The sequence below is a fragment of the Symsagittifera roscoffensis genome, chromosome 9, assembly GCF_963678635.1.
Source record: "Symsagittifera roscoffensis chromosome 9, txSymRosc1.1, whole genome shotgun sequence".
Taxonomy (NCBI): domain Eukaryota; kingdom Metazoa; phylum Xenacoelomorpha; order Acoela; family Convolutidae; genus Symsagittifera; species Symsagittifera roscoffensis.
Window position 1 is genome coordinate 20755736 of NC_087070.1, and position 21315 is coordinate 20777050.

Genomic DNA, 21315 nt, shown 5'->3' on the forward strand with positions numbered 1-21315 from the left:
ATTGTTTTTTCAACATCACTATCTACAAGTAAGCAAGTAAGCATCAAATTTCGGATTTTTCAAGTATTTACACAAAGTTAAAATGCATTTATTGTGACGATGGCATCATTTAACACTTCCTTGTGGATTCAAGTTCGATTCCATAGCAGAGACAAAAATTTTTATTTGCATATAGAATGGTAAAAGATAAATCATTTGACGAATTAGTTCCAACCCGAGTTCCTTGATTGCACTATTCTTTTTCAACCACATTGCCACTTTTTATTCGATGAGCCGTTTTTTCTAAATGCTTATGAATTCTGCAAGGAAAAATAAATAATTCAAAAAGCTCAGAGTTGAATCCATGTAATTTTATTAACTTCTCTGACTTTTGTTTTCAAAAACGAGAGAATTTAAGAGATACAATAATTTCAAGTTTTGAAAGCAACGAAACGATTTCTTTATAGTGGATTTAAAATCCTTCAAACACAGCTATTTTGGAACAACAATTTTTTCTTTAAAAAATCTGGCAAGCGGGAAAAAGTTTTCAAAAACCAAAAAATTTTACTTTTTTATTCAATTTTTTTTTTGGTTTTCAACCTAAAACTTCTTAAAATTTTTTTCAAAAGCAGAAAAGAATATTCAGTGCTTTGTCTTTTGTTTAATTAGTTGCAGATTTTCAAATAATGTTCAGATATTCTGCAAAACCGTATGTTCTATGAGCAACAAAGTTTTTTGCTAATAAATTAGTGTCAATGAGTTGTCTTTTTACATCACTTTTGAAATAGGTTGGATCGTAAAAAAAATCACAATTTTGAAGAAAATGTCAAAAACATATATGCTTAGTTTCCTCATGATCAGTTTTGCAAACTGTGGGGAACTTGAGAACTGCTAGTTTGTGTAGGATTGGCTAAAGTGACATTATTTTTTCACGGCAAAAGCACCGCAAATTCGATTGATCGGTTACGTTGGGCTCACGTGAAGGATTTGAGGTTGTCATTTCAACATGCACGTTGAAGACACAAAGCAGAGGTATAAAAAGGGCTGAAGAAGAGAAAAAAAAACAATTATCAAAAAACAATAATTTGGAAAATGTAAATTGGTATGTGAACAGAGCGAAGTTGATGATCAAAATTTTACATGCCAGTGACATAAACGGGTCACTATCAAACCGAACCCTCAGCCCCATCATGACTAGCATGCTCTCAGTATCCTAGTTAGTTCTTTTCAATACTTAGTAGTTGTTGTCTCTTAATTCTCTGTGTTCATTCTTTTTCGGAAAGTTCAAATCAAAACCACCGCATATTTGTTCATTTTGATTATTTTGCTTTAAAGTGACCACTTCCACTCATGCGACCAAAATTGAACCCAAGAAATAGTCTTTTAAAATTCCGATAAAAATCCAGGAAACCTGTTGAACAAAATGTGAAAGCAGCAGAATAGAAAGGAATGAAGTTGAGAGAAAGCAAAAACATTGGGTGAAACACAATTGAAAAATGGTATGTTGGTTTGTAAACGGTAATTCTGATTGGTGTTACTTTTCCGTGCAGTGGCAAAAAGGGTCAAGCACCAAGTCTCGCCACCCTCTCTCCATCCCCCTCCCTCATGCCATCACGAAAAGAGAGCTCTGGAAAACTTAGTCAGCTGTTTTCAACACCCGCTCAGAGCTGCGGTAGCTCTGGTTGTCTCTCTCTTCTCTCTCTCTCTCTCTCTCTCTCTCTCTGCCTTGCCATTTCTCCTCTACCCTTGCTCTCATTGCAATTTATTGTTCCTGCCTATTTCGGTTTTGGACTATCACCGAAGCAGCTCTCACTCAAGCTGGTGCTGCGTCATCGCTAGCAAAAAAAGTATCACGAAAGGAACTCAAGGCTACAAAGGAACCCCGGAGGAAAAAACGCAGATCCATAGAGGTAGTCCCAGAGAGGCTGCAAATGTGACTGGAACACAGAGCGGGCATTATTGGTAAACTTATCTTTATTTCGGCCAATTCTGGATAAAAACACACAATGTACTGCGTCTATACGATGGGTAAGCAAATGAGTCATTTAAAACTGAATTGAGGTGTTCATTTTACGTACCCAGATTCAAAATACATTAATTGAACTTTTTACCAATTGTATGCAGGATAAAAAAATTTAAAAAAAAGTTTTCACGCTTTCAGCGTTTCATTAAAAAAAAAAACTTTTTCATCAGTCTATTAGATGGCCGTCGAAACTTTCAGGGCTTTTTCTTGATACGAGCAGTCTTGTTTCTACTTGAAGTCTTAGGATTTCGAATCTCGGGCCAAATAGCGATTTTGCGCCAAAACGATTTCATTTTCAATTTATGAACGAATGCAAAAGTATTACATAAATTGAATTGCAAAATGCGTAATATTTAAATTCAAACTTTCATAATAAACATCTATGTAATACGATTCAACAAAAATAAATAAATAATTTAGTTGACGCATATACTAAACAGAGTATTTTGGGTAAAATTTTTGGGCAGCATTTTTACACAAAAGCTGTTCAGCTGTTGAAATTGTAATGCAGTGACAAGGTCTATCGAAATTTTTTCATCAGGTTGATAAACCACAAGGTTTCAGTTTGAAACAACATTGGTATTTAAAATAAATTGAGAGATAATTGTAAAATTTATTCAGGCAAAACCGATGGCCTATCAAGCGTCAGTGAACCGAATCATATTTGCACTTGTTATATTTTTCTTTTCAAAATACCAATTACAAAAATTACTTATACTGCAAGTTTAGCATAAAATCAGTAATGTATTCTCAGAGCAATAAGCAAATTGCATAATTAGACCTCATTCAAATTGCGCAGGCTTTTTAAACAAAAATAGTAAAAGCGGTAGTTTGATAGACTATGTCTAATGTCTATGAGTTGAACGCAGGCGCTGGTATGAAAAGAAAAAGTATTTTTACCTTAGAAACCGTTTTTTCCTAAATATCTTTTCTTGATTTTCATTTCTTTCTGCTCATTTTGAATGGCAGTCAAATTTTGTTTGACGTCAGTTTCTTTGGTAAATTGATAAATCAATATTCGCGTACACATAAATGCATGATAGACAATGTCTATTCATACAAAGCGATTGTTTCGTTAATGGACATGATTTTTGGGTTGATAAGATGCAGTTTTTATCTTGGGAAGAACAACATAGTTTTTCACGCAAATCCTTCTATGAAGAAGCAAGACGACGGGGTGGGTAGGTTAAGAGTTTGTCAGTATTATACAGGTGCGCTTTTGAGCTGCAAACAATCTAATCAGGAGGCCGGCTCTTTTTTCCTTCTCTCATCTGCGTGCGAATTTTTTGGGGTTTGGGTAGGTTATAGCGCCGTCGACATTGAAGTAGCCCGTCTTGTGTTGTCCAGTTTAACAGTGTGAGGCATGGCAGCTGTTTTATACATGGCATTGGCTGCATTTTTGAAAAAGCTGTCCGTGTTATAATAAATGAACACGTTTGTCCACGTACTCAAATACGCGAGATAGTTGCATAGGGTCATCAGAACATCGCTCGACACAAAGAAATGATCGGCTATGTAAATCGGAACGTGCGTCAAAAAGTACAAAACGGTCACCAAAAACAGCATTTTACAAGCTGCCAAATGTTGAATCCAGTCTAATCCCGCATTCGCTATATTGTGACTCTTAATAGCGTTGATAGTAGAAGAGATCTTGTTGTCCGGTTGTTTATCGTCGCAATTTTGTTCATTCGGCGACGAGTTCATAAAATCGACCCGAGTGTTGCCGTTCGGATCCGAGTCCTGCTCGGTTGCATGAGACGTTGTCATTCTGTTCGTCGAGTCGTTGCATCTCGTTGAAAAGGTTGACAACGTCATCATTTGTTTCTGTTCTTGAATCGCTTTCCGTTGCTTCACCACAATCACGACAATCAGCCCGTAGCACACGACAACTACAATGCCCGGACAAATAAGGTCCAGTGCGATTGAGATCCAGTAAATGTATTTTGACCTGTTTGCCGATATGATACAATAGATGACAAAAAAGCTGAACAAAAATGTTCCAATAATTAAGAGCCTTACGTTGCAAGCCCAATCGGACTTTCAACTTTTTTTTCACAAATTTTTTGAAAATTATTTATTTTTTTTTGAAGGTTTTGGGCAAAAAATTGTCATTGCCTCTCAACATGTTCTATATATTTGTTTTGTCATAACGAAAAATAAGGATTGATCGGCAGCCTGCTAACAGGAACAACAATCGTCCTTTTGAAACTCAAGCTCTGCCATTCTACTTTATGGATTCATTCAAAAAGACGCCTTTAGGTAGTAAAAAAAGGAGCGTCAAGGTGTCGAATTCCCGGGGGATTGCATGTGCCCGCAATATCCAGCAATTTGCTCTCCGATAAAACAAAAATTCAACCCATCAATTTTTAATATATTTTCAATCATTTTTAAACACTTTTTATGCCATTTTCTTTAAAGAGGGATATTCAATTTGTAAAATGCCGCAAGTTATAACCATCGTGGTATTACTTATTTAAAAAAATTTGGACCACAAAGTTAACATCCTAATCCTCCCCTAAGCAGTTTGGGGAGATTTTAACTTGGTTAAAAGTGGGACTTTTCGGCCAATCAGAATCAAGCTTTTTACAAGCAGCGCTCAGAATGTTTTATCTGAATTAAATGCTGGGGTGGAAGATATTAACTTGAGCCCATTTTTATATGGAAAAGATTTGTGCCACCCATTGAATCATATCTGCAACCTTTTGTCCTGAAGTGTGGGCCAGCACATGGGGGAGCCATCAGGGGACCCCTCCCACCCACAGTACCCCCATAGGTACACGGGCATGATGAGGGCGAAATGTGTGATGAGAATGATCGAAATCAGCAGCACTCTTTTTGTGACCTGAAGTTGAAGGTTAAACAAAAAACATGTAGAGCAACATTTTTTGAAATAGTCAATATCTGAACTCAAAAACCAAAATTGACTGTCACGAAGCTCAAAAAAAAAATGAAATTTAAACTGTGAAAACTCAAGCTGAAATGTTCCATTAACTTGATGTCTGAATTTGAGAATTTTTCACAATATTATTTTTCAAAAGTTCTTCAAACAAAGTAATTTTCTAGCAGAGGGGGAGCTCGCTTTGCTCGCAAATTTTTCAAGTTCAATTTGTAGTGTTAGTTGGCGTTTTTCAAATAGCTCTTGTTCTCTAATTTGTCAAAACTTCCGTTTCCGTTTTAATTTTTGTTCCGACTTTCGATACGAAAGTAACGGAATATTTGTGCTCGGGGTGGGTTTTTTTTTCTTCAGACAAATTTCGACTTTTTAACTAGCCATTTTTAACAGAATTTTTTCATATCATTCGAAAGGTATTGTTGTCCTGAGCTCAAATTTGAAAAGATATTTCACCTGTGATCATTTTTTGTAAAGTTACGGGGGTTTAAAGATTGCAATTTTGGCCAACTTGGGACAATTAACGCGCGATATTTCGCGCTATTAACGCGTAAGCGGAGAGTTAATCCGTCTTAGAAATCGTTCCAAATTGGTTAAAAGAAGCATATTTGCCATAATTGGTTTGTTACAAGGAGCGAAATCTATCCTTTTGTACTTTATATGGCGTGTGGGGGGATGATTTTCATAAAAAATTTCAAATTTTAGAAAAAAAAATTCAATTTTTTATTTTATTGAATTTTTTAATGTTATTACTGCTCCATAAACCTTAAAAGGCAGTCGGAACATTCAAAGCTTCGCCCTGTTACGAGCAGTCTTGTTAACTTTGAATTTCAAAAATGATTCTGTGCTTCAAAAATTAGCACGACGAATGGGAAGTTCAATAATTCTCTAACTTTCAATGTTGTAAAAATTTCAGTAGCCTCCGTTTTTAGGAGGCTTTAATTCAGAGTGACATACATTCGTCAATATCGGTGCGGTTTGAAATGCAAATTTAATTTCAACCATCTTAAGGAAATAAACTGCATGAAAAAACTTAGAAATCACTGATTCACAAGGTTTAGCCTTTTTACCATATTTATCCTATGAAATTGGCCAATTCTCAAAAATCAAGAACCTCCCCTGCGTTATATTTGATTCGTTATTCGCGCATGAAATCAAATATTTCGTATCAGCAGTTTAGGAGGATTAGAATAATCAACGTATTTGCACACAGGCGCACACGAGAAATTTTTTGTTTCGAATTTTGGTTTAAAAAAATAACGGAAAAATTGAGCTCGCTATCGAATTTTTATACCACGTGTGGACATTAGTTTAGAAATTGAAATGAATTTTAAATCGATTTAAATCGATTCACCTAAAAACATGTGAATCAACTTAACAATCTGAATAAAATTGGTTCGAAGCAATTTTTGGGGTTGTAAAAATATTAATTTTGTAGCCTCAAGCATAAGCTAGCATAACTTTGTTTTAGCTCCAGATATTGAGCAAAAATTTGTATTCGAAAATAATCTTCGTCAGTGTAACAGTGGTCTACAGCTACTTCAGGAAAAGTTTCCCGCCGCAAATTTATATTTTCTGGGAATCCCGGCTCTTTTCTAGTTCCCCCCTTTCAAAATACCGAGTTTTATATTTGTTTTACGTGTTATAACGGCTAAATGCCTGATGTTACGCTGTAAAGTATGAAGAACAAATCTGCTCAGAATTGACGATTTGTTCACCACGCCAAATTTCATTGCATTATGACAACGTTAAATATACTTTTCAAAATTGAATTTGAAAGGGAGGGGAACTGGAAAAGAGCCGGAATCCCTTTATGGTTCTGCAATCTAGAGGTTTTTGCGTTAAATAAAAGTAGTTTTAAGGGGAACTTTTTCTAATGCTATTTTTAGCATAGTTTTTTGGCGCAAATTTGTAAATCGAATTGACAAAAATGATGGCACCATTTGGAACAATTAATTACGCTGCACTAAACTCGCATATATACTAGTTGATCTTATAGATTTTTAAAATCATGTTTTAGCACTTACAACAAACTCAAAATTATACATATTTTTATAAAATGAGCATGAAAAAAAGATAAAGTAAAACTGGTCAAACCGAATTAAATCAATTATAAATCTCATTATATTGATCCAAGCTTTTTTCTGACTTTGACACAGGGGCGGATCTAGGATTTTCTCGGGGGGGGGGGGGGGGGGGGAGATTTCAAAAAATTTAGGAACAATTTTGTCGAACTTAATCTTTTTTTTTAGGTCGATCAAGTTTTCAGTTCTCCAAATCTTCACAGCACTAAAAAGTCCCTGTTTTAGTCAAAACTTCTGCGCCGCAGGCAAAATTTTGAAAAAAATATGCCAAAAAAGGCGTTTTTAGGCGCTTTGTGGAAAATTTTGACCAAAAAATTGCATTTTTCTTGGCGCGCACTCCCCCCCCCCTCAAAAAAAGCATATATTGGCGCCACAGGCGCTTTAGAAAAGTTTTAGGGTCCGTCACCAAAAATGGATATCCCAATATAGTACAAAGGGGGAACCTTTGGGTCAGCAGGTAGTGGAATTAAGCGTCCGCCCACCCCTCCCCCCTATACCCGCCCCTGGCTCGGGGTGTTTTTTTATCCGACCTTTTTTTTTGATTTTTCGACGACCTTTTTTTGACGACCTTTTTTGACGACCTTTTTTTTTTGATTTTTCGAGCTCTCCCAACGCACTGTTTTGCCCCTATTTTGGCAAAATTTTCTGCGCCACAGGCAAATTTTTGAAAAAACGGTCAATAAAGCCGTTTTTGGGCACTTTTTGAAAAATTTTGACAAAAAAAATCGCGTTTTTTTTTGGCGCGCGCTCCCCCTCAAAGTTAGTATATATTGGCGCCAAAGGCGCCTTTAGAAAAATTTTAGGGTCGGTCGGCCAAAAATGGATTTCTGAAAAAGTATCAAAGGGGGGACCCTTTGGGTCGGCAGGGGGTCGAATCCCTGAGGAAGGGCGTCCGCCCCCCCCTCCGCCCCTGCTTTGACATGAGACAGATTTAAATTCAGTAAAACTCGATCTGTATTGACCTTTCACATGTAGAAATGAGATCAGTTTGAATCGATTTAGAATCGAGTTAAAATCTTTCACAATTTGAAGTCTGGTCATTTTCAATGAATTTAAAATTGCTCCAAATTCATTTTATTCTATCTGAAAAGTTTTTGATACTAAAATTGATCTTAGCCAGTTTTTGTCAATGCGTGTTGAATTGTTTATTTTAAGAAAAAGGATGAGAATGGTGAATATTATATAAAGCCTAATTTGAAAAAAAAACTGATACAACTCACCTGTCGCAGGTATGCAAAAGGCCTGAGCAGGGAGTAGCATCGATCCAATGCACACAGCATTATGAGACACGCTTTGAAGTTCTGCAGAAACATGTTAGAGTAGGCCTGAAAAAAAATACATAATGAAAAACCAATGAAAGGTTTTTGAGTCATTTTAGCTGCATTTTGAAAGAAAAATATACAGCTCCGATAAAAGAAAGCATATGTAAATCGTGCGATTTAAAACTGTTTCAGACAATATAGTCTTAACCAATTTAATCAATTCGGAAAAAAAATATGAGCACCCATTTTTGCGATTATTTAAAGACAAATTCCTTCAACTGACATTTCAGTTTGGATATAATTAAATAGTATTTAACAAACTCTACAGCTAAGCTAATTTACATATCACTAAATTGATAACAGCAGATGGCCAAGTAAGAAATAGCTCAGAATTGCATACTGATCGCGACTCCAGAAAAGTTCGATTGTGACAAGATTTCAATTTTCAAAATTAGTTCCGCAACAGAACCATTTTTTCATCTTTTCTGAATTCATAAAAGTAATTCTACGACAGCAGAAACAAAAAAAATTAGGTGAAATGCAGAGCGTTTTTTAAACTGTTAAAAAGAAAACAAATATATTTATTTTTCATACTGATATCTTGGTTTTCCACACCGGAAGATTTCGTCTTCTTTGCTCAAGCCTAATAGCAGATTACTGAAAACAGAGTTTGAAAAGGCTCGGATTTAGGTGCTAGGTTTTTCTTGCGAGGAGGGGCTGGGGTCAATATCAAAATATTCAAATTTTTTCGATGTTTATCGTAGATCGACGAAAATAATTGCGAGCTCTCCCAAAACGCTTTAAAAAATTTCAAAGTTTTCTGCATTGTCTTTGAGCAACAGTCAAAATGGCCCGTCAAAAATCGTTTGGTGCGGACAAGGAGTCGAAAGTCTCAACGAGTCGCTAGTGGTTTTGGCGCACAGGTTCCACGCCGTGGGACATTCAAAACACTACTTATTCGATGTTTATTTTTGCCTTTTACCTTATCAAACTTAATGAATGTAGCATCAAATCATAACAATTTCATACAAATTTATGCAACATGGCACGTTTTGCACGCCACTCATTTCGCCCTATGAAATTTAGCAGCGCATTTTGCCCCTCGCAAGTTTTGCCCCATATTTATTACAGGACTTTGTGTGTAAGATATTGAGGGCGAAACTTGCAGAGCGGGCTGTGCCATTAGTTGTATAAAGGACGAAATGTGTGAAGGGCATTTTGTATATGAAAACTTTTGAATTATACAATCTAGATTTTTCAAGAGGAGTAAGTGTTTCAAAAGAGATGTCAACAACGAAATCGCATAAATTTTTACAAAAAACCCAAAGACTTTTAAAAAAGAAAACGGGGGCCAATTGATATGCGTTTAACTTTCTCGCAAACAATTTTGATCTTTTTGGAGAGATAAACGCGAAAATAGTGTCAACTAGTGTCAATTTTTATGTCGTTAAAAAGTGAATAAGATCTGGAATAGTCTAAGAAAATGAGAAGCTTTGGGAACCTTTGACTGCAAATGGAAACACGAATGAGAATGGTCTAATATGGTAATTAAGCGAGAAAGATTTTGCATAAAAAGTGAACTCAATTGATTTCAATTTTCCTACCAGTTTCATGGTTGAATACAAAAACAAATACAAATATTAAACAAGGATAGCCTGTTAATGTGCAAGTAGCACAGAATGTTCCGACCATAGTCTTAAAAAAACAATAATTTCTTTTTTCAAATTATTGTCGTCTTTTTTCGAAGGGGTGGATTAGTTATTTTAAGTACAAAAATCTGAGGGAGTAGGTATATTCGACAACCATATTAAATAAGCAAATTGAAGAACTTTTGAATTTTTGAAACTTATGATTCCAAAAAGGCGTTAAAATACTCAAAGTAAACTAACGTTACCCAATTAAAACTAATTTTTTACGTTTTAATTTGAGCTATAATAAGCTTTTAAGCCATAATAAGACTGCTCGCTCACTTTATTCACTCGAACTAAGACAAAAAATCAAAAATTTCAAACCGGTTTTTCTCGACACTGGGAAACCGTTTCAATTTTTTTAAATTTGGTTCGGATCACGACTTTAAGGGCTTTAATATGATACATCGCTCAAACCAGTCAGATGATTATTTGTGGTACCTGATATTGCCTGAAAAACAAAAAGAAGAAAAAAACTAAAACACACACGAAAATCAAATTCCTCCCCATTTTCAATGTTGGCAGCAATAAATAAAAGTGGGCTTTTTACAAAATACATCAACAACTAAAAAAATTAATGGTCAAAAAAGTTGTATCAACTTAATATTGAAACTAGATACTTGTAGCTTACGATCATAATTGATGGGCCACCGGTAGAAACATTCCATTATAAAATTCTCTACACCGCTTATTCATAAACAAGACTTTTCGCATATCAGGGCAAAGCCTTGGATGTATCGATTGTAATTAAAGGTTGTTTGACAAGTTTTGTTGTTGACAAAATAGTTCAATTTTTTTTTTAATTTTACCCTCCCCCTCTCTCTGTAATTAGATGTAATTAGAGTCTCCTGACCTATTAAAAAGACCAAATGACTAGTCTCAATTCAATTTGGAACTCAATATTTTGCCGGTCACGCTTCATATAAGAACAAAATTTATCGTGTGACAAATTTGCCGAACGAGCAGTTTTTAAACACGTATCACGAAAAATCATCACAAGTAAAGTTTTTTTTATACATTAGAGCTACAGAGACAACTATCTTTCACATGGAATGAAAAAATCCGTCAAATACGCTTAGTTGGGAAGTCGAAAATGGACTGAAAAATAAAACCAGCCCAAAAATAAATGTTTTGCTTCACCACTTTTATCGCAATGACAATTGACTCAGTGCTGGCCTAGGACTATACTTTTATTATAGTTGATATGGATAAAAGTCATTTCATGGGTGAGGCGACTGCTATTTTACGTTTTATCAATAATTGGGGATCAACTTTCTAAATTAGACCAGTACCACGTCTGTTATCTAAAAAGAGTTAAAAAAAACGGGTTAAAAAGGTTACAGTTTGAGTCGTGTATGGAATTAATAAGACCAAATAGCTTGCCTGCTTACCTCAAACTGGATCGATTTTGAGTGCGACCAATTTGCCACGCAAAAATAGTTCGCATAATAAAATAATATATTCGAGTGGCAGTCCCTTTGGCATTTTAGTCGAGTGCAAGCATACTCATTTGACAATACGAGGTTTTCGAATCGATACCTATATGCTGTCAACTTTTTAAAAATCGGTCTAAACAAAAAACAAACCCAGGCATATATATTCCTCACTTTCTTCGAAAGTCCGAACAATAATGTGATCCCTACATAAAACGTCCGAGCTTTCCTTGAGGCATCGACAACCGGGCAATAACAAAATAAGGTTGAATACGGCTTAATTTAAGCTATACTACCTCTTTTCTTGTAAAGAGAATGAAAATTTATTAACGTAGTGATTATGCCACCAGATACTTAAAAAAACTAGTTTTATTTTATTTTGAGGGGATGCAGTTAAAAAAATCAGTGCATCATTATATGATGACTAATAATTAATGTTTACATTTTATTAGCTCTTTTCGCCCAAAACTTTGTTTGCCAATGTATACTAATTTTAATGTCAAAATTTTCCAAAAAAGGCCCACAAACAAACATTTGAGCTTGTTGTTTTCTCTGCGGGGCAGAAAATTTGGCCACAATTGTGTCTATATGGTCTTTTAAAGAGCTCAGAAAAACAATTTGGTCGGCATAGAAAAATAAAATCCAATTTTGCAATTTTATTGGGAAAATCTGCCTCCCCCTTGAGAAAACTCTAGATCCACACCTGGTAGTATTAGTATTAAAATATGTAATTACAAATTTGAAAGGTGCAATTCTGATAGATATCAGAATTGAATCTCTCATTTTATAATGAACGGTTTTTTTGTAAAACAATCAAACGATTTTTAGTACGAGAATGAAAAGAGTCATGCTTAATGTTTGCCTGAATTTATAAAAGCTACTGTGAAGGCTGCTGTAAAACGTTAGGTTACTCTGGATAAGGTTAAAATGTGGATAATCTTTGGTCTCTGGATAACGTTACTTAACATTAGGCGTAGAAGTCCTCCAATTTATTGAATCAATATTTTCAGATTTTTTTCTTGAAAATGCTAGTTGAGTAAACTAATTAAATGCTAATTATTTTTTCGATATGATAACTGAGTGAGCTATAAAACTTCCACCCTTGAAAATTTTTCTTAAAAACAGTTTACAAAGGTAGTGACTGCTTGGCTTCATCATACGTCATGCTGCCATTTCGTTAAAAAAAATTGTCATTAGCGTTTTTCTTTGTTCTTGATACGTATAACTCATGTGAAAAGAAAAATGAAACAACTCTGAATGAAAAAAAAAAACAAAAAAGTGAAACATTCGAACTTTTATTGTATTTCTGTTTGCTACCGATCTGACTAGGTATTTTGGCTGCAATTTTTTAGCTTTGAAAACATTAACAAAAAAAGTTTAAAGAAAAACAAAAACTCGCAGATTTGAAAACGTAGCTCTAAAAATAATTTGTGACATTAATCGAAGGGTTTTGTCAATCGCTTGGGGCTTATAACCATTTGAATGAAATTTAATTCAATCATGCCAACAAAGGTTTTGCGTCATATTTGTGCCGGTTTTTTTTTCCAATATTCATTGTTTCATCGTTCAAATTTAATCAAGCGAGTTTGTTTTTAGACTTGATCTATTTTTTTCCTGAGCTTTCAGTCAAAGAACCCCATAACCGAACAAAAAATAATTTAAGTGAAAGAACAGTTTTTTTCAATAATCAAATTAGATTATCAACTAATGAATAAGGGCGAGAAGAAGCGGCACAATTATGACGCCTAAAATACGTTGTCTTGACTGAAGTAGATTTCAATGAAAATGTTATAAGCCCCAGGCCATTGACAAAACTCTTCGATTAATCGCTCGATTCAATTTGAGCGCAATGTTTTCAAATCTGCGCAATTTTTGTCTAAAATTTTTCCACAGTTTTTTCAAAGATAAAATAGGAGTGTCAGAGTACGTATTTAGATTGGTAGCAAACGGAATAACAATTACTATTCTTTTGTTTCAACTTTTAAACTCAGAATTGCTTTTTTTGTCAACTTTTTCTAAATATATTGACTCTAGTTTGCTTGATTTTTGCTTGATTGCTTGATTAGAGTTTGTTCTTTGAATAAAATTCAATTTTGCCCTGTTTTTTTTTCTTAAAATATTCTTCATTTTCAAAATCTATCTAATGCTGCGGATGAAACGCTAATTACTGTCAACCTTGAGCTTCGCAAACAATAAGGAAAATATTCACATTGTAAAAATTGTGAAACAACTTGAAAAGTCAAAAACAAACTAAAAAATTTCTGGTCTATTAATTCAATACTTGGATAAAATAAGTGCCTCAATTCAATTAGGAGCGAATTTTTTTTTTGAGCTGCTTACGCGTTGATAAATATGGAAAAATTCATTGGTTTTTTTAAGTGCCAGCTCTTTTCCAAATTTAACTATTTCTCAAATTGCCAGTGTTCAAACCTCAATTTTGTAGGTAGAATTTTTTTTTCCTTTGAGCTCCAGACAACAAAAATTTTTAGATGAGGCAAACATAATTTAACATTTGGCTACTTAAAAGTTCAAAACTTTAAAAAAAACTGACCAAGTAGAAATATTCCGTTACTTTATTCAAAAGTCGGAAAAAGCATTTCAACTGATTGGCCCAATATAGAAAATTTTTGTAATTAGTCCATGAAGATTTCATAACATCATTCCAGTCTTAGCTTACAATTCGAATTCTTCGTGCATATCATTTAAAATTACAGAGTTTTCAGGTAAATTTCTTTTTTTGCTGACCAACAAAATTGTAAAAAAAAAATAAAACTCTTTTTTTGAGTTTTTTACTTTTAAAAAGGCATTGTAGCCTTGAAATTGTGATAAGAATGAACTGTGACATGCAATCAACTCCAAAAAACAACAGTTCCCTTTTTTGATACGCGAAACCTAGAAGACTAGTCATTCCGGCTCAGAAATACTTTCTAACTGAATTGAATTGAAGCAGCTAATTTGCTATAATTTTCCGTTTATTTTCGCACAATTATCACTTGATCTAGGACACGACGTTGCGCGTTGATGAAGATTCCTTAGGTGAAACAAAATTTTTTATAAAAAAAAGTGGAAAATTTGCTCTTTTTTTGCACCAAGAGCTACTTCAATCACCAGGAACAGCAGTCGGAATGTAGGTGGCTTAGTTTTTTGCTTAATTTTGTGATAAAACTGAAAAAATATATATCTGAAATGAATTTTATAGTTTTGCAATATTTTTAGATAAATGCCTTTGAAAGATTGCACCCCACTCAAAACTTTAATTTAGTTCTTACGACAAGCTATTTTTTTACTATGCAGCTCAACTCAAATTTCAAATCATTTGAATCGGGAAAACTCTATTTTCAAGAATTCAATTGCGCGTTGAGTAGATTACAAGCATGGAAAAAACACTTTAGCTCAAATGGGCAAGTTCTATTGGACATCTAAAAACAATCTTCATAGAAGTGTTCAAACCGCCTAACTTTTATAATTTCAAACAAAGATATCTTAAAACTGGTAGGGTCATTCCGGTCGCGTCTTATAAATTGCAACCCATGAAATGACCAGGAGAAAATAACCCCTCTTGCATGTATTTTTTTGATTATTTTAGATAAAAAGACAACAAAAAACAAAAAATAGCAAGAGTCAAAAATAAAAAAAAAGCCAAACAAATGAAGCTTACAAGAAAAGAAATCAATCATTCAACCCAAAAAGGTTTTCAAAAAACATCTCAGCCATTAATAAATAGGAGTACAACTAGCTGTAAATTCATCCAAACAATGGGGGAAAATTGAGTTTAAAAAAATTATAGATACTTTTGGATAGACTTTTTTTTGTGAGGAGAGACAGAGAGAAAAGGCTACCGGAATTATTTGAAAGATTTTATTTTTGTTGGAAAAAACTTGATGTCGTTTTACGGGCTTAACATTAATGAAAAAGAAGACCACCAATTATTTAACGGAAATATTGAAGTTTCATGTTTGCAAACTTCGCAAACTGTTTCTAGATTATTATTGAACAATATTCAAATTCAATCAAAAATTATCAGAAATTCAATCAAAAATTGTTCGTTCCGACTTTCGTAACGAAATTAACGGAATACTTGAGCTCGGTGGTTTTTTTTCTTCAGACAAATTTCGACTTTTTAACTAGCCATTTTAAAAAACTTTTCTAATCATTCATAGGTATTATTGACTTGAGCTTAAATGAGAAAAAAATTTTTATTTGTGATCCTTTTTCGTAACGTTATGGTGGTTTAAATATTGCCATTTTGGTCAATTTAGGACAATTAACGCGCGATATAATTCGCGCTATTAACGCGTAAGCGGAAAATTATTCCATCGTAGAAATTGTTCCCAATTGATTGAAGGAAGCCTATTTGTGATAAAACTGAAAAAATATATATCTGAAAGGAATTTTATAGTTTTGCAATATTTTTAGATAAATGCCTTTGAAAGATTGCACCCCACTCAAAACTTTAATTTAGTTCTTACGACAAGCTATTTTTTTTACTATGCAGCTCAACTCAAATTTCAAATCATTTGAAGAAAAGGCTACCGGAATTATTTGAAAGATTTTATTTTTGTTGGAAAAAACTTGATGTCGTTTTACGGGCTTAACATTAATGAAAAAGAAGACCACCAATTATTTAACGGAAATATTGAAGTTTCATGTTTGCAAACTTCGCAAACTGTTTCTAGATTATTATTGAACAATATTCAAATTCAATCAAAAATTATCAGAAATGGCTGAGCTCAATTTATTTCAATTCAATCTGCAGACAAAACTCTAACCCTTGTTTCTGAGCGGCGTATAATTTATAAAATTAACTGAATTGTTATTGTTCGTTCCGACTTTCGTAACGAAATTAACGGAATACTTGAGCTCGGTGGTTTTTTTTCTTCAGACAAATTTCGACTTTTTAACTAGCCATTTTTGACAAAACTTTTCTAATCATTCATAAGTATTATTGACTTGAGCTTAAATGAGAAAAAAAATTTATTTGTGATCCTTTTTCGTAACGTTATGGTGGTTTAAATATTGCCATTTTGGTCAATTTAGGACAATTAACGCGCGATATAATTCGCGCTATTAACGCGTAAGCGGAAAATTATTCCATCATAGAAATTGTTCCCAACTGATTGAAGGAAGCCTATTTGCCACAATTGATTTGTTACTAGGAGCGAAATTATCACTTTGTACTTTATATGGCGTGTGGGGGGATGATTTTTACAAAAAATCTCAAATTAAACAAAACCCTTTTCATTTTTATTGCATTCAATTTTTTTATGTTGTTACTGCTCCATAGATCTAAAATGCAGTCGAAAAATATGAGGGTGTTGCTTTGATAAGAGCAGTCTTGTTCTTTAAGAATTTGATTTTCAAGTTGCTTCGCAATTTGTGAATAAGTGTCTTCCTTTCAAATGCAAAAATCACCAAAGAGCTAATTCAAAAAAGTGAGGTTGGAAACCTCTGTGCTACTTGCATACAATCATTTAGTCTTGATTTTGTCAAAATAATTTCTGGAGCTTTATTGTTCCGACTTTCGATACGAAAGTAACGGAATATTTGTGCTCGGGGTGGGTTTTTTTTTCTTCAGACAAATTTCGACTTTTTAACTAGCCATTTTTGACTGAATTTTTTTATATTATTCGAAAAACATTGTTGACCTGAGCTTAAATTTGAAAAGATATTTCACCTGTGATCATTTTTTGTAAAGTTTTGGGGGTTTAAAGATTGCCATTTTGGTCAATTTGGGACAATTAACGCGCGATAAATTTCGCGCTATTAACGCGTAGGCGAGATTTAATCCGTCTTATAAATTGTTCCAAATTGGTTCAAGGAAGCTTATATGCCATAATTGATTTGTTAATAGCCGCAAAATCTACCACTTTAAACTTAATATGACGTGTGGGGGGGATGTTTTTAAATAAAATCTCAAATTTTTTCAAATTTTTTTTTTATTACATTGAAAATTTTCATCTTATTAATGCTCCATAGACCTTAAAAGGCAGTCAGAACATTCAGGGCTTCGCCCTGATACGAGCAGTCTTGTTCACTTTGAATAGGATTTCAAATTTAAATTTTTATCTCAACATTTTACCACTTCATAAACAAAACTTGCTCAATTTGAAAGCTTATTAATAAATTAATCCCTTAAAAGCTTTATTAAATTATAATTCTCCGTGATGACAATTCCTGGGAAGCACTTGAATGCTAGTGATAGAAAAAATAATTGATTTCCAAAAATTCAACTGTCTACATTATTCAACTTCACCTTGATAACAGTTTGTTACAAGATATCAGAATTGTTGCAAATGTCACATTTGGTTTGTTTTTGTTGCAAATGACACAATCTTTTTAATGTGTTGTTTTCTCGTGTTTTGTGAATTGTGGGCTCCCTCCGAAATGCCAAAACTCCCAGAAAGCATAAAAAAAAATTTTTTAAAGTTCTCAAATGGAAAACATCCGTTGAAATTGTTCGAAAATAATTTTTTTATAGGAACAAATTCGTGCAAAGCAATCAAACTGGTTTTTGGCATTAAAACTGCAAAAGATATATAGAACTTTATTGAAGCACTTATCTAATTTATTCATCTGTAAGATTTCTACAATAAAAAATTGCTCAATTCTTTTCAATCCTGGAAACAACCAACGTTCATTTTATTCAGCTTACGTAATCAAGGGTTATGTTTGAAGCTCATAAATTCAGTTTTCTGGATCTGCGTGAACGTTATCTAAATTGGCTCAAAATATACAAGCACTGTCTGACAGAAAAAAGCAGAGAAACAATATGAGGCCAAAATGGGTTTTGTTGTGAAATTTAAGCGAACTCTTCAACAGGCTAAAAAAAGATTTATCGCAAAACTCGCTACGCGACTATATTTTCTTTGATTTTTTTTTGCTGTTTTGGATACCAAGACTAAAAAACTAAAATGCTGTATTGCTCAAAACCACTCCAAAAGCAGCCGACTCTGAGGAACTCGCAGCAAAGTTTGCGGAAACCAGAACAGTTTGTGGAATCCACAAAAAGTAATAAGACTGCTCGTATCAGGGCGAAGCTCTGAAAGTTCCGACTGCCTTTTAACGTATATGGAGCAGTAATAACATAAACAACACAAAAAAGATGAAATGAAATCAAATAAAATGAAAAACTTTTTCCCAAAAATTTGAAACACGCCATATTTAGTACAAAACAAAAGATTTCGCTCCTTGTAACAAATCAATTATGGCAAATAAGCTTATTTTAACCAATTTGGAACGATTTCTAAGACGGATTAAATCTCCGCTTACGCTTACGCTGATCACAGGTGAAATATCTTTTCAAATTTAGGCTCAGGACAACAATAGCTTTCGAATGATATAAAAAAATTCCGTCAAATGTGGCTAGTTAAAAAGTCGAAATTTGTCTGAAGAAAAAAAAAACCCACCCCGAGCACAAATATTCCGTTACTTTCGTATCGAAAGTCGGAACAATAATGTGTTCGTAGTGAAACTAAGCGCTCGCAAAATCATGATTTGTGAGCATAATTTGCATTTTTTTCAAAATACAGTCATATCATTATCATTTTTTCGTACCAAAAAATATTTCAGCTTTGATAGGGGGCTTATTTGATATTCTCAAAACACTACAAAGAGCAGTCTTAATCCTGAATACTCTCTTAAATAAATCTAAATTTCAGATAAATTGACGCGTTTCAAATGGAAAACTGTGAACACATTGGAATTGCAGTAACTTGGGTAAAAAAAATAAACACATTTTGCTCGAAACAAAAAAAGAGTAGATGATGATTAGTTGTTATACTGTTGACCTTGTTATATTTGTTGTTTTTTTCGCGCGAATGTAGAAATTAAACAGGAGACATTAGAAATCTCTTTCTGACACATAATTTAGATTCCAAAAATATCACTTAAAGAAACTGCTCAATGTCGAGAAAAACTGTCTGAATTTTTGCTCTTCAGTTTTAAAAATTTAGCAAAAATTGAATGAAAATCATTCTTAATTTTGGTGTTTCAAAAATGAGCTAGTTTTTTTTCACCTTTCAATGATTAATTATAATGCTTAAAAATTATAACAATTATGCAATCATTCATTATGCTTCCAATGGTTAATTATTATGCTTAAAAAAGCGTATTAATTATGCTACCAATTATGCCATTCATTTCAGTTTGAATAAAAAAGAAAGAAATCAAAGAAAATTTTTGACATTTTTTCCCAGTTTTGTACCAATTAAACTATTCTTGGAAACTTCTTTGCGACTTGTGCAGTAAAATTTTGCTAAGCTTAAATTGGATTGGAAAGCAATAAATATAGTTGGGTGATTGATAGAAACAAATAGCAAACTTCGGAATTACCTGGAGTGAACATAGTGTCGTGTGTTCCCATGGCACTCGTCTCGCGATAGTCGTGTAAACCGAAGGGGCCAAAATGAACAACGCAGTACACGTGTCAATAACGGTTATCGAAACCATCAAATAACCAGTAATCGATCTCAATTTTTTAGTTGTTACAAACAACCACACGATTATAAATGAGCCGATAACTGTCAGAACGCTAAACAGGGCATAAACTATGGGGTCCGTAATAATAAACTCCATAGCTGCATCCTCAAATGATTCGTTAAAGGTCGAATTTTTCGATAAGTTCTGAACTTTTGTCACTTTTCCTGGCATTTTCAAATCCACTTCGCTTCCGTTGTCAACATTTACATTAAAATTTTCTGATACATTATTCATGACTAATTTGATTGGTATTCTGAGACTACATAAAATGAGGAGAGAAATAAAAAAGAGCAAAAAATGAATTTTTCAAGTATGCGATGAAAATTTATAATGACTACCAATAAAAACGTCTGACATAAACCGGGGAAAAATTGCCGATTTTAAGTGAAGTGCTTTGATATAGAAACTTAAATGAGTTTTCTTTTGAACTGAAATGAACAAGCAGCGAAATTGCGGAAGTTAAAACTAGAGCTTTGTATTAGAGACTGATAATCAGAAGTTAGCAAAACAAGTAACTAGCTAACTTGATAATTTAATAATGGAAACCAAAAAATATTCACCACCAGGGCAAATTGTGAAGTGATGATTATCGAAAATAGAAGTATTTGCTAATAATTTTTCTTGATTTCGTTGCAGGTTAAATAAATAAAAATAATTTAAAATCAGTAAAAGTATAGTTGAGGAAACATATTTGCTTTGCTTAGGAGGTAAATTCATAGGTTGCAGTGAGAAAATTGAAAGTCAGATTTGTTAAACTGATTACTTCAAAGTTGGCCAATCACAGCATCTCCTCAAAGAAAACCTGCAAAACATTATAATATTACCCAAACAAAATTCAGAATTCATTATTAAAATGAGGGCTCGAAGAAAATTTAATTTTTTGAAAACAATTGTAAGGATATAGAAATGAAAAAAATCATTTCTGCCAACGCAACATACAAAAGTTTGAAGATGCCTTGGGCCTCTAATTTTGAGAGGGCAGCTTGTTTATTACGGTAAAAGCCTTCAGGAACTGGCCCATTTAAAAAAAATTACCGCGGTGCAAAATTTTTTGGCAAAACCGATTCAGTCGACCTTATAGTAGGTTGTTTTTATTTTAGAAACTATCTCTCCTATTGGTGAAAATCCTAAATTAACCTTTCATTTGAACAGTAATTGTAATTCAGATGCGGCTGATTTTTGATGCCAGCATAACTTAGTTAGGCCATTAATTTTGCTGGTAAGATGGGTAGTAAACTAGGGTTTTTATCTAATTAATAGCCTGTTATTAGATGAAGCATCTGCGACATTAGTCTTATTCGACTGGGCGCCGTAGAAAGGTCAATTCACCTACTTACTTTTTGGGCCACTTTAACGCGCCTATGCTAAATCGGGAAACAATTGAGAAAAGGGAACTAAGGTGTTTCAGCTAATTCCTTTTCCTCCTCTAGCAAATGTTATCCGAACATTTTTTGCATAGTAATTTCGATAGTCAATTA

The 21315-nt window shown here is 33.6% G+C and overlaps 1 protein-coding gene across 9 annotated transcripts in view; it reads right to left on the minus strand.

Annotated features, from left to right (window-relative positions):
- Positions 1–2352: 2352 nt before the first annotated feature.
- The window catches only part of LOC134854256 (cholecystokinin receptor type A-like), a 90076-nt gene continuing 71113 nt past the window's right edge, over positions 2353–21315 (minus strand). For 8 of the 9 annotated variants that reach the window (XM_063870445.1, XM_063870442.1, XM_063870440.1 and 5 more), the window contains exons 2-5: positions 19691–20639; positions 8197–8301; positions 4702–4844; positions 2353–3950 (exon numbers count right to left, since the gene is read on the minus strand). In XM_063870445.1, coding sequence (XP_063726515.1) covers positions 3305–3950; positions 4702–4844; positions 8197–8301; positions 19691–20071 — 1275 coding nt within the window. In that variant the 5' untranslated portion in view covers positions 20072–20639 and the 3' untranslated portion in view covers positions 2353–3304. Of the gene's footprint in view, positions 3951–4701; positions 4845–8196; positions 8302–19690; positions 20640–21174; positions 21305–21315 lie in introns of those variants that run through there. The other variant, XM_063870446.1, reaches the window with a different exon arrangement.